Source organism: Mastigoproctus giganteus, chromosome 5 (genome assembly GCF_048544385.1).
Source record: "Mastigoproctus giganteus isolate SK-2022 chromosome 5, ASM4854438v1, whole genome shotgun sequence".
NCBI classification, from domain to species: domain Eukaryota; kingdom Metazoa; phylum Arthropoda; class Arachnida; order Uropygi; family Thelyphonidae; genus Mastigoproctus; species Mastigoproctus giganteus.
The window spans coordinates 197,063,458-197,081,855 of NC_143579.1; the positions used below are offsets into that span (position 1 = coordinate 197,063,458).

At 37.4% G+C, this 18,398-nt stretch overlaps 1 protein-coding gene across 1 annotated transcript in view; it reads left to right on the forward strand.

The window, feature by feature from the left end:
• Nucleotides 1-3,228: 3,228 nt before the first annotated feature.
• The window catches only part of LOC150085978 (scoloptoxin SSD14-like), a 157,028-nt gene continuing 141,858 nt past the window's right edge, over nucleotides 3,229-18,398 (forward strand). Inside the window, exon 1 of the mRNA XM_090373629.1 lies at nucleotides 3,229-3,534. Coding sequence (XP_090229755.1) covers nucleotides 3,428-3,534 — 107 coding nt within the window. The 5' untranslated portion in view covers nucleotides 3,229-3,427. The remainder of the gene's footprint in view (nucleotides 3,535-18,398) is intronic.

Sequence of the window (18,398 nt, forward strand, 5' to 3'; positions counted from 1 at the left end):
GCATATGGGTAGAAGTAACTCCAGAGACGCGTACCAACTGTATGGTACTACACTTCGGGTGGTAGAAAATAAAAAAGTCCTGGGAGTAATTTTGCAGTCAGATATGAAGTTTTCTGAGCAATGCAGATAGGCTGCCAGAGCATGTCATGGGATTTTGTCAACGATATACAGGGATTTTGCTAGTAGGGAAAAGGAGGCGATTATCCCTTTGTATAAGGCAATGGTCAGGCCACGCCTTGAGTACTGCATACAGATCTGGAGGCCTCATTTTAGGAAGGATGTAGAGTTGCTTCAGCTAGTACAGAGAAGGACAACAAGATTGGTGAGGGGATCGAAGGGATTCTCTTACCAAGAAAGGCTTAAGTTCTGCAAATTGCAGTGGCATTGAAGTTAGGCACCTACAAGGTGATGTGATTGAAGTGTATAAGGCTTTGAATGGGTTGAGCACGCTTAATTCTGATGGGATTCTTCTGCTTGCTCAGATTAAGAACCTGAGGGAACATAAATTCAAATTGAAGAAAGACTCTAATACCTCTCGTGTTTGGGGTTCACATAAAAAAAAAAAAAAAAAGAATAGATGTGCGGAAAGTTGCCTTTAGCCAGTGGGTAGTTGATTGCTTGAACAAACTTGGGAGGACAGTGACAATACCATTGTGCTACCCCCGCAGACCTGCTACAAGAAAAATCAGCCACACGAGATGAACGGCGAGCACTGGGTAATCTCAAAGAATTTGATTAGTCTTGTTGTTGTTCTTGTTACACCCGCCAATTCTTTGAATTATTTCTAACTTAAGAGTTAAGTAGTTTTCTTGAAAATACGTTTACAATATTCAATACAGTTCTTCTTGAACAATGAACCTACGAGACATTTTCCTGTCTTTGATACGATACGTAATTAAAAGTGTTTTTATCCTAATGCACATTTAAAAATAATTTTGACTAGACTTGAATTGGGGTTTTTACCTTGATGATGAAGATTAAGGCCACGACAAGCAAAGATCCAAGTTCTCCAGTCCCACAGCAATTTTTTTTTATAACGAACGCAAAAGCTAATTTGTTTATTGGAGTGAGTGAATAAATCGCTTAGTATTGGTGGTCAAATTTCGAACTAATTATTTTTTATTAAAATATCACATGTACTGATTGCAATGCGAAAACAGTTTTTTGATACGACCTACAGTTTTCGAGTTATTAATGTTTAAAGTAGGAAAGGAATTCATAACTGTCCTGTATGAACTTCCATCATTAAAACCTTTAATCCGTGTACCTGAAGTAGGCGTCTGAGTTTCTACACCCTCATCCCAGCTCCCATGCCAGATTTAGATTATCTGGGGCTCTGGGGCGCATATTTTAAAACCTTGGATGACCCAGAATAAACAGTAATGCTGTTAATCTGGGACATCCCCTCCCAACTCTCTTGGTTGTTGTTATAGTAGGGTTTTAGGAGCAACAACGACTAATGCCATATTGCTCCGTATATACTCTCTGTAAGTTGCGCATGTTCTATGGTCGATTTTCTGTTTCCTGGACGAAAAACCATTCTATCCTCGCCTGAGACGGCTAACTCAGCCACGTTGTGAAAAAGGCCCATCAAAATTCCTCACATCATCTATGGGACTCGAACGCAGGTCTTTTCCATACGGTGTGGAGAGGACGGTGATTCTACCAACTGTGCTACCCACAAGGGCAACTTGTGGAGATTTAGGTAACTGTGCCCCCCTCTGCTTCAATAAATCCAGTGCTGTCGAGCTCAGGAACGCTATGAGCGACTATTGTAATTTTCTGGATATTGGAATATTGTATACGAAATGGACACTATAAATGATTCGGGGTGTAAGTACTGTATTGTGTAGGACTGTTTTAAAATAATATAAGTACTAAGAAAACCAAGGCATCAACTTCTCCGTCTGTAAATTATGTACATTCTAAGCTAGTGCGCATATTTCAGTTAAGTCTCTGACCGCAGCAACCAGACTTCTCTTTTCCAGCTGCAAACTTGAATTGAAAATATTAACAATTAGAACACTAATACGTAGTGAAAAAAATTTAATTAAATAAATTACATTATTTTGTCAAAAAGTTGAGCCGAAAAATGTTCTCACTAGTTCTAACATTCGGACGAAACGTTTAATTATGAATGAATAATTCCCAATGAATTTTCGAATTATTGATGAACATAATTAAAAAGGTAAACTAATACCTTTATTCAATTAAAAAGATAAAAGGTAAAAAAGACCCTGTGAAAAGTGTATTTAATCGTTTTCAAATACAATGAGGATAATATTATTATTATTGCTCTTTTATTATTTCTCCCTGATTGGGGGTTACCTCGTGACTGGTATTGTTACCATGTACAAAGGGTGGTTGTTGTATATTATTATTATTATTATTATTATTATTATTATTATTAGCCATATGATGCAAGGAAGACTAAGGCTTATATTGCACCGGCCAAAACAATTTTGAGTTACCCTGAGAGAGACAGAGAAGGGAATCACCAAGAAAGAGAAGAATGATGATATCCAGCTCAGGACCCTGGGTGTGTGCCAAGCCCATACCAGATATGAGCCCCTGGGGTATATATACATATACTTATTTTTCCTAAAACGAAACCCTCTTATAATGGGCCAGTGAAAGCCCCTACTATTCTGACGGCCCTGTCAATGAATATGCTATTACTTTTTAACTATGATCCAAATTTAAATATCAAATATTAATAAGTAATTAGTCAAGTTTTTTTTTTTTTTTTTTTAGGCTGATGATATTACTGCATTTCGTGTAACGTTTTATTAATTGGATTTATGTGACAGTGGTTCTCAGCTTATGAGTTGCCAACCCCAGAAAATATTTAGAAAATCCTGGGCGGTCACAATCATGATCATCAATTGAAAAATACAGAACGTCACAAGCAAAGAACCCCTCTTTTTGTTAGGATGGATTACAGGGGATTGAAAAGCACTGATGTAAATGTAAAAGGCAGGGGGGGATACTTAATTCAGCTGCACATATCAACAATATGGGGAATGTTTCTTCTAATATAAAATAGTGACCAATATAAATAAATCAATAACACTTTTCATCTCAAACAAAATAGCAGCTGATTGTACCACGTTAATATGAATATCAAAAGAAATTATTAATTAATTCAACCACAGAATTCATACGTCACATTATGCAATCACCGTTGCGTATACAAACGAGAAATGTATACGTTCTAACATGCGACATACTAATAGTGACAACAACACTTGCACGAATTGAATATTTGAATAGGGTTGTGGTTTGTGTAAGTAGTGTGACAGTGATCACGGTGAATCATCCAGGAAAGAAACCCATATATCTTCATAAGAATATGTGCATTTGAGGATTCATCAGAGGACGATTAAAGTAACAACAAAAATAAATAAAATATCGATTATCCATCACTATGAGTACCGAACATGACGCAACGTACACGCCGTTACAACCTCTGGACAATCAAAATGACTTAAAAACTTATCATTTTGACCCAACTCTTGAAAAGCCAAGAACAAAGTAAGTTTTACACTTTAAATCATCCACCTAAAATAAGTTGTACGTACATGTCTTGAAAAACTTTCCAAATAATCAACTAGTGTTTAGAAAAAAATAATAATAAATATCTCTAGTTCGGGCCTTTTCCTGTTTCTTAATTAATGAAGTAAATTATTATGTCTCGGAGAGTAGCTAAAATGCAATTATATTTATTTCGTAAATATCCATTTGATAACTGGTGCTTGAGGTGAAACTGCAAATTCTCCTCGCCCCATCCATGATGGACTTGGTGGAATGGTATGGTAGTTTCACCAAGGCGTGGGTTGAGATATGGATAGTTGGGGTAAATGCAAACGATTTTTATTACTTTTATGAACTTTAAACTATTTGCGATCAGTTTATTTAATTTTGAATTTTTAATTGTGTTCGTATTTATTCCTGAGAAATTAAGCAAATAGGTTACCTAATTTATATCTACAGAATCAATTCCTTGCACTAGAACAAGTGGTAAAGTAAAAATATTAAATAAAACTGAATAACATAAATGTGACTTGACAAAAAAATGTGTGTGTATATATATATATAAAGGAAAAATCTGGATTTATTCTTTTATATTTGTTCAAGCACAGATACTTTTTTTTACCTCAACTTTGTAACAGATTCTTCCACATTTAAAGTTTAATATGGGATCAGGAAGTAAACCGAATTCATAACCGTATAAGAAGATTCTGTATCATTTGTAACTGGTTTTCAGATATTGTGGTCAAGATTATACAACCTTATGTAATTCAGGAACTTCTGTTATTAGTTCTAAATGCTATATTTAGATAGTCTGTGACTCTGGTGCACACTAATATTAAAAGCCAAAAACTTGACCTTTACTGTAATTCTGTTGGGGTAGGGTCTATCCCACAATCTTGGAGTCCTGGAGCAACTTCTCCACTAAGCACAATAAATCCAACCTTGCTGGTTCTACTTTTTTTTTTTTTAATGTTTCTTCAAATGAGCTATTTCCTTCACTTTCATAGTGTAAGCCTACTTCACTGACATTTTAGGATGATTCTTGTTCAGAATTTTTAACTTTAATAACTTGTTTTGGAGTGGTGTTATTGTATATTTTCTCTATTTATTGCTTCATGTTTTTCTTATAGGTTTTTTACTTCAGCATCTTTTAATCTTGAGAACCTCAATCATTATTAAAACTTTCTTCTAGGTATAGGTTTAATAAGTTTTTTTTTTTTTTTTTTTTTAATTATAGTGATTAAACCTGTATGATAAAGTTTTTGGAATGAAAAATACTGGTGGCAAAAGGTGTCCTGTGATCTTGAAGGTGCAGGCTGCTGGAAGTCCTACGTGATATGTATCATGTTTTAGAAACAAGGTGAGGTTGAAGGCTGCAGGACCAGGAAGAAGTTGATGTTTGCTTTTCCAACAGGATGAAGGTTGTGGAGATTCAAAGGAATTCATAACCGTATAAGAAGATTCTGTATCATTTGTAACTGGTTTTCAGATATTGTGGAGAAAATGTAGTTGTATTTGCTTTATTGGATGGCTTCAAACATCAAGACCTTTCATGATTAGTTAGATTTAATGGGCAGCTGATTGATATACCCGTGGGTCAATCAAAAGCTATTCAGAATTATCTGGGTTAAATTTATGAATGAGGAAAAATGTTATTCTGGTTTTTTATTTTTAGTGTAAGTCTGCCAGAATCTTGAGCCATCTTTTGTGTTCCTTATGCTGCAATTTCCCCCCCCCCATTTGGTCTTTACCAAGTTGAATACAGATTTATTCTTTACTCATTATTCTAACCAAGCTAAATATAAATTTATCTAGCGCTTTAATCGAAAAATGACTAGGAAACTTTATCAGAACTATGGTCGCTCAGAACTGACGAAGAAGCCATTAAAAATGGCTTCATGAGTTTCACACTGATATAGTTGTGATATCATACAACAACACTGCTTTCTTTTAAAGGAGATTTTTAGCTGTTTGAGGTTGATTTACATGAGGGATAGGTAAATCCTGTGGTGAACCAAAGAACAACTGTGGCTGTTCAATCCAGCAATATGTAGATATGTATAGAATTCCAGGGTAAGCATTAACTGAAATCCAGTGAGCCTACACAGCAGTGCCTTTGCTTACAGTCAGATGCGGTAATACTTTTCCATGAGCAAATGCACATATTAGTACCATTCTGACTCTATACGAAATTCACCAGAGATTCTACTTATCTGACTTAATGCTATCTGATCAAGGATAGAAAGGCAAGTCATCCTCAGCCCATAACTGTACCCATCCCTTGATGGGACCCCCCACCCCATTAGTGCCTCATATGCCTCTGCATATATATCTGACCTGTGTTCCTCTTTCTGACCAATGTTCTTCAGAGTGAACCTAAACAGAGGATCACTCTGAAGGTCAGATTCATCAGCATTAAATACAAAACATACTTCACCTGCAGTGTTTAAGTTATTCTCTGTAACAGCACTTTATAATATGAAAAATAAATTTTCTATTTATACTCCAGGATTAGTCAGAAGAGTTTTTAAAATGTAAAGAATACAAAAACATTAACCATTTTTGGTAGTTGTGTGGGCTTTAACCATAGTCATCTCAAATGCCCATACTACTATGCTCTCATTTTGACCATTTGGCTGACAGCCCTTTTCAAAATTATATAAATGAAATTGGACTTTCTGGAATCTCTATGCAACTCTTGTTGATACTTGGGGTTTACATTTATAGTCATAAATGTATAGTACCAGCCATCTTCTGGCAGTGATGGATCCAGGAGTGGCAGTCAGCTTTCTTTCTTGTGGTTGTAATATTTTGTTTAAAGATTAAACAGAATGCTTATATAAAATAGTTAATTTACTTTTAAAGTCCTGATGAAATTATTTGAGTAATATCACTGAAAAAGTATGAACGTGTGCATTTACTTGTAAAAAAAACTAATCTTATATCAGAACTCTTATTTGCAAGTCATGCCATCTACAGCAATGAACTATGAAAAATATGCAAAATATCACATTAACACCTTTTTAAAAAATTCCAGTAGTGTTTTCATTTACCCCAACTGATCCTATGTGCAACAGTGTGTGAATTAATAGGGAAAGTTTTGATTAAATTTTATTAATATTAAAGTTAATATTACATTAAAATTTTCCATTTATTTTTTCACCTCTTTATCTTAACAGGTGATAAGGCTAAGCTGTTTAAGATGGCAAATAGTTTCTATATTTCTTTATCTAGACATTCACAATTTTCTGAATGCAAGACACATTTAATCTATGTACACATTTCTCTTCCTTGTTTACTGAACTTCTCACTTTAATTTCTAATTTGAATTCATTTCCAAAGAAGTTTTAATGAATATTATTTATACTTTTCCCTTTTTATAAGAGTAATTTGTAATGTGTCTATAAATATATAAAGCATTTGAAAAATTTGTTTATTATATTTATGATACAGTAAACTGTAAAATCAGGCACATTTTACAAACCAAAAATATTAAAGGACTCTAGCACTCATATTAACAATCACATTTACCTTTAAGAATCCATGTATAAAAGGAGATATTTCTCTCATTATAAGATGTTATTTGCAAGACTAAATTGTCCTTTCGTCTGTTTTTGTAGCCAACAGGATTTAAACAAAATTGATAATGGTTTCAAAACTCACAGAACAACAAACTTGTTTTTTCAGCTAACTGCACTGCTTTCAAACAAATGGCCTTGCCAAAAGATTAATTGGCTATTTTTTTAAAAATTGAGTATGATAGCCTGTTTTCAGGACTAATCCCCTCACAAAACATGCACACACATAAATATATATACAAACCTCGTGGGGGAGGGGCCATCACGCACTTTTCACTGGATTTCACATTAATTCTCAATGCCCCTGGACAACACTCACACCTTTTAAGTTCTGAGGAAACTGAGTAATATCACAGAAGTATAAACGTGTGTTTGCTGAAGTACTTGTAACAAACTAACCTCATAACAGACATTTATCTGCCAAAGCCTTACCATCTGCAAGGAACGATCTATCAAAAACATGCAAAATATCATATTAAACACCTTTTTTTAAAAAGTAGTGTCATAAATAAATTGTTCAGTGTGATCTATCATGCAGTATATGAAATCAAAGCTTTAAAGTTGTAATATAAAAGAAGTTTTATACTCAAAATAGATAGCTAAAGCTATCTATTTTAAGCATTGTCACTAGAGATTGCCTGCTATTTGTTGAGGGACTATTTAGTCCTGAAATAGACTATCATAGTAGTGTCTTGTAATTTAAACAAATAGTCAAATTGGAAGGCCATCTGTTTGAAAGTAGTGCAATACAATAGCAACTCATTGCAAAGACAAGTTAAATTTGTGAAAATTAAGACTTGCATTATTTATGCAGTTTAAATCCAGCTGGCCCAAAAACGATGAAAGGACTATACATCCCTGAAAAACTTATTTCTTTGAGGCCATACAGCTTTAACTCTATTATAACCCCAAATTTCTCTTTTCTCTTATTCAGTAAGCTTCATACCTTAGTTCAAACTGCTCTTGAAAATCACAGCTATATAGCCAGTCATACATCTCTTGTACTGTGTGAACCAGTGGCTAATTTAATACATTACTTTTTTCCCTAAGAGTATGGAGAGAAAAAATGCTGCAAAAATGTACACCATTAAATCCTATGGTGAATATCTTACATAAAAAGACTGTCTTACATAGTGACTTACTGATACATACAAACAATAACCGAAGTTTTTGCTGCCATTATAACTAGTCATACAGCTGTCAGCTGCATGACCCAAGTAAGAGAAAAAACAACAGGTGGCTCAAGGTCAATCAATTGGCCCCACACTAACTATGGAAGAGAAGGCCTAGTGAGTGACCTTGAAATGCGTGTTATTTTTCTTCCTGTTATAGATATGACAACAAAAACAAAATGGCAGTTTTCTGTGATTTTTGTTATTTCATATGAGAAATTGATTGAATTTCCCCATAGTATGTTATGAAAATTGAAATATCATATAAATTACCTCTTTATAATTAATCCTTAAGGAGGACAGTTAATTTTTTTATTATTCTCGATTGTGAAAGTTTTTTTTTTTCTCTGAAGCACATGTATTTAAAATTTAATGACATTAAATATAATATAATAATAATTAATAAAAAATATTACATAATATATATAAACATTAAATATAATACTGTAGTGACATTACAGTACATGCCCACATTTGCTGTGACTTTAATTTGTTTACATTTTAAAATGAACTGTTATTTACATTGTAACCATAGTACTACCTTTTAGTCATTATAAATGTTTTTTAATTGGTCAAAGTGATCACAATAAGTGGTACACTGTATATAATATAACAGTATGGCATTGAAGTGTATGGAATACTGGAAAATGATAACACCCCACAATTACAGATATAAGTTAACTTTCTGTAGATAATAGGCATTGAAATATGCTTCTCTAAACTATTATTTTTAATGAAACTGTTCAACCACTAGGTATATGTCTCTAAAATACCAAAATTTTATAATCCAGCATCTCTCAATCCCCAGGATTTCCATATTTTTGAAGGGTTTACCATATTTATTTTTCAAACTATTGTATGTTTAGCTGAGGAACATCAAGTTGTGTGTAAATATATGTGTAAGCAGGACAGCACAATCTCGAAGTACACAAGGGTTCCTGGTACTCCACACAGTGACAATTTGCATAAGTTGGGGTTCACCCCCTATAGAAAACTATTGTAGTCAGGCAAACTCCTATAAACCATGTACACACGAATATAAACTTTATTTGTGTAAATTGAATGTACATAAATCTTGAAGTACAGCCAGAATAAGTCCATCCTCATAAAGGGTGTGCCTTTAGGGGAGGTTGTGTAAGCATTATCATTCTTATTAATCCATGAGGTATCTAGTTTAAGTATGGAATTCTTACTCATTTGAATGAAAAGCCAATATTACACACCTGCTGTGACATCAACCTTACCATCCCTTCTCTTCCTCTCCCCTCTCATGTTGCCAACTGCTGTCATAAAATGTACAAGCAATAACTTTGAATCAATAAGTATGAATCAGGGGTCAGCCATATATGAGTGAGGTTTTCTACTCACATATAGTTCATATAGTTTTGAGACCTACTTTGTTACTCATTGATGTCCAATGTAGTGAATATACATAATTAGTTTCTAAACTAATTATTATGTAAGAATTGCATGCATTCATAGCAAATTTTTCAGATTGGCTGAACCATATTTGCAGCCTTTGATAAAAAGAAATTTGCCAATCTATTGTGTGGTTATATTTGCATTATATTATCAAAAGTATTAGGATGCCAAAAAACATTCATATAAATTACTAGAAAATTGAGTTTTAATGTGGTGTAAGCCTACCTTTGGCCTTATACAGCAGAAAATATATATACAGTAAACTTTCTGCCGATTCTTGACAAGTTTTAGTGGAAATATTTTGCCATTCCTCATTTCAAAAATCTTTTAGCATAGCTTGTGCAGTCAGCCTCCATGGTTGATTTCACATCTACCTCTCCAATTCATCCCACAGATGCCCAATAGTGTTAAGATCAAGGCTCTGAGCTGCCCCATTTTAGTGGTAGTACATTGTTCTATTAAACTGGATAATTAAATATTGCACTTTATGGAAAAAGGGTCTTTGCCCTTTTGAAGCATATATGGCTTTCACTATAAAATTCCATTAGTGCACAAGTTGGTCGTTGTTTAGAATATCATGGTAAGACAATCCATTCATTGAACTGTCTACAAAAATCAGCAGTACAACACCATATCACAAAAAGCATCCACATGTCATTACTCTCCTACCACCATACTTCACAATATAGATGCTGCAGTTCATATGCAAGCATTCTCCTGCCTTTTGCTAGAACTAGATTCTTCAATCAGAGTGAAAGTGTGATTCACCACTCCAGAAGATGCATTTCCATTTCTCCAATATCTGGTTTCTGCAAGTATAGCATCACCTTTGTTACTGTTACTAAGCATTAACTATTGTGATTATGGGTTTGTGTGCCACAGCTCATGATGCTTTTTTTTTTTTTTATGAAAACCCCAAACACGAGAGGTATTAGAATCTATAGACTTAGTAGTAGTGGCATGTGATGCAAGAAAGCAAGTGTATGAGCTTATGCAGCATCAGCGAAAAAAAAAAAATCGCACCATTCCCTCCAAATGTCTGTCCAGTTCTTTGTTCCAGCAATTAACCATCCGCTGGCTAAAGGCAAATTTCCGCACATCTATTCTACATCTGTCTTTTCTTAATTTGAATTTATGCCTCCTTAGGTTCGTAATCTGAACAAGTGGAAGGATCCCATCAGAATTTAGCGTGCTCAATCCATTCAAGGCCTTATACACCTCAATCAGATCACCGTGCAGGTGCCTAGTCTCCAGCCACTGCAATTTTGCAGAACTTAAGCCTCTCTTGGTAAGAGGATCCCTTCATTCCCCTCACCAATCTTGTTGCCCTTCTCTGTACACGCTCAAGCAAATCTACATCCTTCCTAAAATGAGGCCTCCAGACCTGCAGTACTCAAGGCGTGGCCTTGAGTACTGCGTACAGAGGGACAATCACCTTATATTGCCTTATACAGAGGGACAATCACTTCCTTTTCCCTGCTAGCAAAATTCCTATATATCATTGACAAAACCCCATGACCTGCCCTAGCAGCCTGTCTGCATTGCTCAGAAAACTTCATATCTGACGGCACAATTACTCCCAGGTCTTTTTCATTTTCTACCACCTTAAGTGCAGTACCACACAGTTGGTATGTTTCTCTGGGGTTACTTCTACCCATATGCAGTACTTTGCATTTGTCAAGGTTAAACTTCAGTTGCCACTTCTTAGCCCATCTGCCGAAATTATCTAGATCCTGTTGCAGTAGCACACTGCCATTACTGTCATTAACAACCCTGCCAACCTTTGTATCATCTGCAAACTTCGACACTAAGCCTGATATACCTTCATCAATATCATTGATAAATATACAAAACAACAGAGGACCCAACACCGAACCCTGTGGGACTCCACTAATAACATTAGTCCACGAAGAGCAGCACCCATTAATTCCTCCAATCCGTGCTTGGATTGGAGGAATTGGAGGTTGAAAAGACGAAAGAAGATATTTGTTGACATTAGACTTAGACTTCTGTAGACCGTAATTTTCAGGAAATACGTATGAACAAAAGTTGTTCCAGAAAATGGCAGTTGAAAAGTTGGTTCAGTGAGTTTGAAGTTGCACAGTAAATGGATGTTGGCTGGTGGCGGCACATGTTCGGACTGTTTTGAAAGAGAGAGTGGGAATTATAGAAGCCAATTCAGAAAAACAGTGCCTACAGAAGTATCTGTAGAAAAGGCATGCAGCAGAAACAGTACATCTACAAGACAAGTAGTGGAGAGACTCTGTTAGAGATGAGTCATTAATTAACCTAACTGCCCTCTTCTGAATGGAATCTAGAAGCCTGAGAGAGGTTTTGGGGCACTGCCCTAGATGTGGGAACAATATTCCATGATAGGGCAGATTTGCGATTCGTACAGAGTGGACAGATACAGAGTGTTTGGAAGAAAAGTAACAACAAGAGCAAAAGAGAAAACCAAGTTTTTTTAGATGCAGAGGAAGCAGTATTTGTAATGTGCTTGAACTAAGAGAGATTAGAAGTCAGGGTAATCCCCAAAAGAGATAGATCATTTTGCTTAGAAATCGGAGTGTCACCAAATATAAGCATAGGAGTAGAAGAATCCTTTTTGAGAGATATAAAACAAGACTGAGTTTTAGAAGGATTGAAATCAACTAAATTGTCTTTGTCCCACTGGAGAATTACCTGGAGATCTGCATTTAAGGAATTGCTAGTGTATATTCAAGAAGTTGAAGCTGATTGAGCAGGGCAAGGTTTCTCAAAATGGAAAGTGGAATGCAATGTGCTATCGTCGGCAAAACTATGGATAGGATTTCCAGTCAGTGGAAAAAGGTCATTAATATACAAGAGGAAAAGAGTGGGGTAAAGAACTGAACCTTGGGGGACACCAGCATTAGTGGAGAAGTTAGAAGACAGAGCCATCTACCATCACCCTCAGTGAGTGATCAGAGAGAAAACTGGATAACCAATTACAAAAAACAGTTGACAAATCATAGGATGGAAGCTTGTTTAGAAACCTTTTTGCCAAACACGATGGAAAGCCTTTGAGATGTTAAGAGCAACTGCTTGTGTTTCACTGAACTTTTCCATTGAATTTGCCCATAAATGAGTAACATAAGCCCGAATATCAGCAGTGGATCGACACTGACAGAATCCATACTGGTGATTGTGGATCAGACAGAAGGTTTCAAGGTAGTTTAAGAGTTGGCAGTTAATTGATTTCTCCATTACTTTAGAAAGAGTAGAAGTAATTGCAATGGGACAATAATTGGATGGGATGAATTTGTCACCCTTTTTAGAAACTGGCTGGATATGAGCAAATTTCTAAGCAGAAAAAAACACCTTTTGAATAAGAAAGTGAAAAAAGGTGGCAAGGAACAGGAGTAAGTTCGGGAGCACAGGTTTTGAGAACAAGTAGAGAAATACATTGGTGTGCAAAATTTAACGACCAGTCAGGTTTTCACCTAGCTTCTCATAGGAGTGGTCTGGATATGGGAAAAGCATACAAAAGGAACCTCGTGAGGTACAGAAATGATGAAGGAAACAACACCGACATAACAAAGGAAACAAAACGGTACAGACTGACTTTATTCAAAAATGCAACATAGAACTGGCTGCCATGATACAGATGCATCACTGCCAAAGATGGAACAAAGGGAAGAGGTGGTCCTCAGTAGGAGATATGACCACCCCTAATGTTGATGCAGGCTTTGCATTGCCTGTCCATACTTAGAACAATGTTGTTGATAAGTTCTTGCGGTAACATCGTACATTCCTCTGTCAACGCCATCTTCAGCTGGTGAACATTTTCTGATGCGTGTGAACTTGCCACTAGGCATCTCCACAGAGCCTCCCACATGTGTTCGATGGGACTTAGATTGGTGGAACGGGCAGACCAATCCATACAAATAATGTCCTCAGTTAACCCCACACCCATGCAGTTCGATGGGGTGTGGCGTTATCATCCATAAACGCAAACTTGGGGCCAATGGCACCTTGGAATAGGCTCACATGGCGAAGGATTACCTCAGTACAGTAGCCTGCACCGGTTACAGTACCGCCTTCCAGTATCTGGAGTTGTGTACGTCCATCGAAGATAACTCTCCAGAAGAGAATACCTCGACCGCCATATCGATCATTTTCAGTGATTTTTGCGGGGTGATACCGTGTACCAACCTCTTGCCAGATTAGCTGACGTCCAGAATTGCTGCTGAGACTGAATCTACTCCCACCAGTAAAGAGTACCCTAGGTAAAGATTGTGTGTTTAAACCTTTAGAAATAGTGTTGGTCCTTAGAGTTTTGCACACTAGTGTACCATCAGGACCTGGAGCTTTGTTAGCATCAAGATTCGTCAAAATCCTTCTGACATCCTTTTGATGGAAGACCATAGGAAGCATTGAATGGAGTGTGTTGGGAATGGTGGAAGGTGTTTTACCAAGATGATTAATACATGAGTTGGAAGAAAAATGAGTTGCTAGCAGGTTAGGTTTATTCTTGTCAGAAGTGACAACCGAACCATCTGGTTTTGACAGAGGTGGGAGCAGAGATAGGCAAAAGTTGCGACCAATAGCTTTGGCAAGAGACCAGAATGCTTGGCTACCATTAGGGCAAGAGCAAGTTTTCTACTGTTGTCCTGTTCAAAATCTAGTTTGGACTGATTAATAACTGCTTTACAATTGTTGCGAGCTTTGGTGCAGGCCGAAAATGAAACTGAAGAATTGGAAACAAGCCAATTATGATATGCAACATTCTTCTCTTGAACAGCCTTAGCACATTTATTGGAAAACCAAGGTTTAGATAAAGGTCGAGATTTTAAAGTGGAGTGTGAGATAAAGGATTCCATTTCTACAAGAATAATTTCATTGACACGATCTGAACAAATGTTGACATCAGAAGGTTTGAAACGGCAAACTGACCAAGGAAAAGAAATCTTGCAGATCACCCATTTTGTGTTCTTGTAATGCCAAACAACACGAGGTCGGGAATAAATAGCCATGAGATAAAGGCTCCATTGGAGAAGGGTCAATCACCAAGTTATGATCTGAGGTTCCTAAAGGACCACTCACTTTGACCATGTGGTTAGAAGGGTTGCTTGTGAGAAAAAGATAGAGCGTGTTGAGTGTATGGTTAGCACTGTCCAGTATCCTTGTAGGTAAATGAACAATCTGTGCAAGGTCATTAGTAATTGCAAAAGCCTCAGCATCTCGACCAGCTGGGTTGGTGTGACTAGAAAACGGAAGCCAGCTGGAGTTGTGAAAAATAAAATCACCAAGGAAAATTACCTCACTGTTAGGAAAGTTGAACTGGAGAAAGTCAAGTTGCAAAGAGAGGAAGTCGAAGAGCGCCAAGTGATTAGCGGAGTTGGGAGAACGGTAGAGACAACAGATGAATTTGACAGATGAGGTATAGAGATTTTAAGCCAGAGATCAAAAAAAGGAAATTCCAAATTATCAAGTCTCTGACAGGGAATATTGGAATGGACCAGGGGCAAAAGTTGATGACGTTGTAGAGCGGATATCATCTTTTAAGGGCACAAAAGGTGATATAGTTGTACACGTTGGCACTAATGACATTAAGAGTAGGAGACCGGCGGAATTACTTGACAAGTACAGGTCACTGATGAAAAAAAGCCGTGAATTAGGGTTGAAATTGAAAGTGTCTGCAATTCTGCCCAGACACGATAGGAGGGAGTATATGATGAGAGCCCTGTCAATCAATTCGGCCCTGGAAAGATTGTGCAGGGCTCAAGGGGTAGAATTTTTTTCAGCCTGGTCTGTACTTGTTAACAGGAGAGACTGCTTCTACAGGGATGGGATACACTTAAATAGAAAGGGTGCAAGAATGTTTGCTGATGCTATCGAGGCAATGTTAGGTGGGTCGGAAAACTGCTAGATTGGGGGGATACAAGGACTAATAGATTAACAGTAGCCACTGGCAGAGGTGAAAGTGATTCTTGCACTGCTTCTATTGGAATGAGCCGCAGCCTGGAAAATAAGATGCAGGATATTTCAGAGACTGCTGGGAATCATTGGGGTACAAGTAAACACATGGGTTGTGTTAGGGTAGCTAAGAAAAAGAACAGGTGCATGTATACTTGTGTGTACACCAATGCTAGGAGTTTAGTAAATAAATTTGATGAATTTGAGGTATTGCTCAAAACATCAAAGGCAGATATTGTGGGGATTTCAGAGACGTGGTGTCACACAGATATAAGAAATGCAGAACTGGAATTTGGGGAGTACAATGTGTACAGAAAGGATAGACAGGATAGGAAGGGAGGAGGGGTTATGCTATTAATTAAGAAACACATAAAATCCAAGGAAGTGAAGCCAGTCGACATCGCTGGACAGTGCAGTGTCGAGTCAGTTTGGTGTGACATAAGCATTGGGAGATCAAAATTGAGAGTAGGAGTGTGCTATAGGCCTAATGACTCTGATGAGTATAATAAGAAACTGTTCGGAGAAATAGAGTGGGCCAGTAAATCAGAGAGTCTTATAATGGGGGATTTTAATTTCCCAGATATTGACTGGAATTTGGGGGCTGGTCACTCACACAGTAGTAAGGCTTTTGTGGATTTATTGGATGATTGTTTTCTACATCAGCATGTTCGGGAGGCAACTAGAGGGAGTAATACTCTTGATTTGATTATCAGTAGTGATTCTTCATGCATTCAGAATCTGCAGATAAATGAACCACTTGGTGGCAGTGATCACAGTGTGCTGAAGTGGGAGTTACTCAAAGAGGTAACTACCATTAGGGGTAAAGGGAAGGGGTATTGCTTTCGTAAAGGCGACTACAATGGACTGAGACAGTATTTAAATTCTATACAGTGGGATCAACTGATGATATTGCCAACAGCAAATTCAAAATGGGAAGCATTCAAAGAACTTATCGTGGAAGCTACTAGGCTTTACATACCAACTAAGAAATATTGTTCAAGGTTTAGGCCTAAATGGTTGTCAGATGAACTAATGAGGCATATGGCAGAGAAGAAAAATGCATGGGATACATACAAATTAACACGTGACACGGATGCCTATGATAGATACAAGTTGATCTGTAACCAAGTTACAAAGGAGGTTAGGCAGGCGAAGGCAGATTACGAGAGATCCTTGGCAAGGGATGCGAAGAAAAACAGCAAAGAGTTCTTTACTTATGTAAACTCTAGAAGGAAGGGGATGAATCAGATTGGTCCACTTGAGATCGATGGGTCAACTGTTGATGACCCTGCTCGGGTAGCTAACAAACTAAATGAATATTTTGCATCGACATTCACACATGAGGAGTTATTCAGCGAGGGGAATGCCAGAGGTGTATTCAACTCTAGCAGTAAGCTAGAGAATCTTGTAATAACTGAGAGCAAAGTGGAGGAGGAATTGTTGAAGATAAACACAAGAAAGGCACCTGGGGTGGATGGGATCTATCCAGTTATATTAAAGGAGGCAGCAAAGGAGGTAAGCAAACCCTTAGCCATAATTATGAGAGCTTCCTTGGACTCAGGGGAGGTACCCATTGACTGGAGATGTGCAAATGTGACCCCAATTCACAAAGGGGGATCAAAGGCTGACACAAGTAATTATAGACCTGTGAGTTTAACTTCTGTTCCCGGAAAATTAATGGAGGCACTGGTGAAAGAAGCACTGCAGGATCATCTAGACAAGACTTCAGTTATAGCTAGGACACAGCATGGTTTTGTTAAGGGGAAGTCTTGCCTGACCAATTTGATTGGATACTATGATGCAGTCACAAAAGAACTGGATGCAGGGAATAACTTTGATATTATATACTTGGATCTTAGAAAGACTTTTGATACTGTTGCACATGGAAGACTGCTGCACAAATTGGAGCAGTGTGGCATTGGAGGCAAGTTGCTGCTATGGATAAAGGGGTGGTTGAGGGGGAGAAGACAGAGAGTGGTAATCAATGGACACTGCTCATCGTGGACTAATGTTATTAGTGGAGTCCCTCAGGGTTCAGTATTGGGGCCTTTATTGTTTTCTGTATTTATAAATGATATTGATGATGGTATATCAGGCTTAATGTCCAAGTTTGCAGACGATACAAAGGTTGGCAGGGTTGTCAAGGACACTACTGACACTATGCTGCTGCAACAGGATTTGGAAAGGTTGAGCAGATGGGCTTCGAGGTGGCAAATGAAGTTTAATATTGACAAATGTAAAGTACTACATATGGGAAACAGCAACCCCAGAGCAATGTATCAACTCTGTGGTACTACACTGACAGTGGTAGAGAATGAAAGGGACCTGGGGGTGGTGGTGCAGGCAGATATGAAGTTCTCTGAGCAGTGCAGACGAGCTGCAAGAGTAGCTCATGGTGTATTGTCAATGATATATAGAAATTTTTCTAGCAGGGATAAGGAGGTGATTATTCCCTTGTATAAGGCAATGGTCAGGCCACACCTAGAGTACTGTATACAGGCCTGGAGGCCTCATTTCAGGAAGGATGTAGAGCTGCTGGAACGAGTACAGAGAAGGGCAACTAGATTGGTGAATGGGACAAAGGGGTTCTCTTACGAAGAAAGGCTTAAGTTTTGCAAATTACAGTGTCTGGAAACTAGGCACCAGCGGGGTGATCTGATAGAGGTGTACAAAGCCTTGAATGGTTTGAGCATGCTCAATGCTGATGGGATTCTTCCTCTAGCTCAGAAAAATCACCTGAGAGGGCATAAATTCA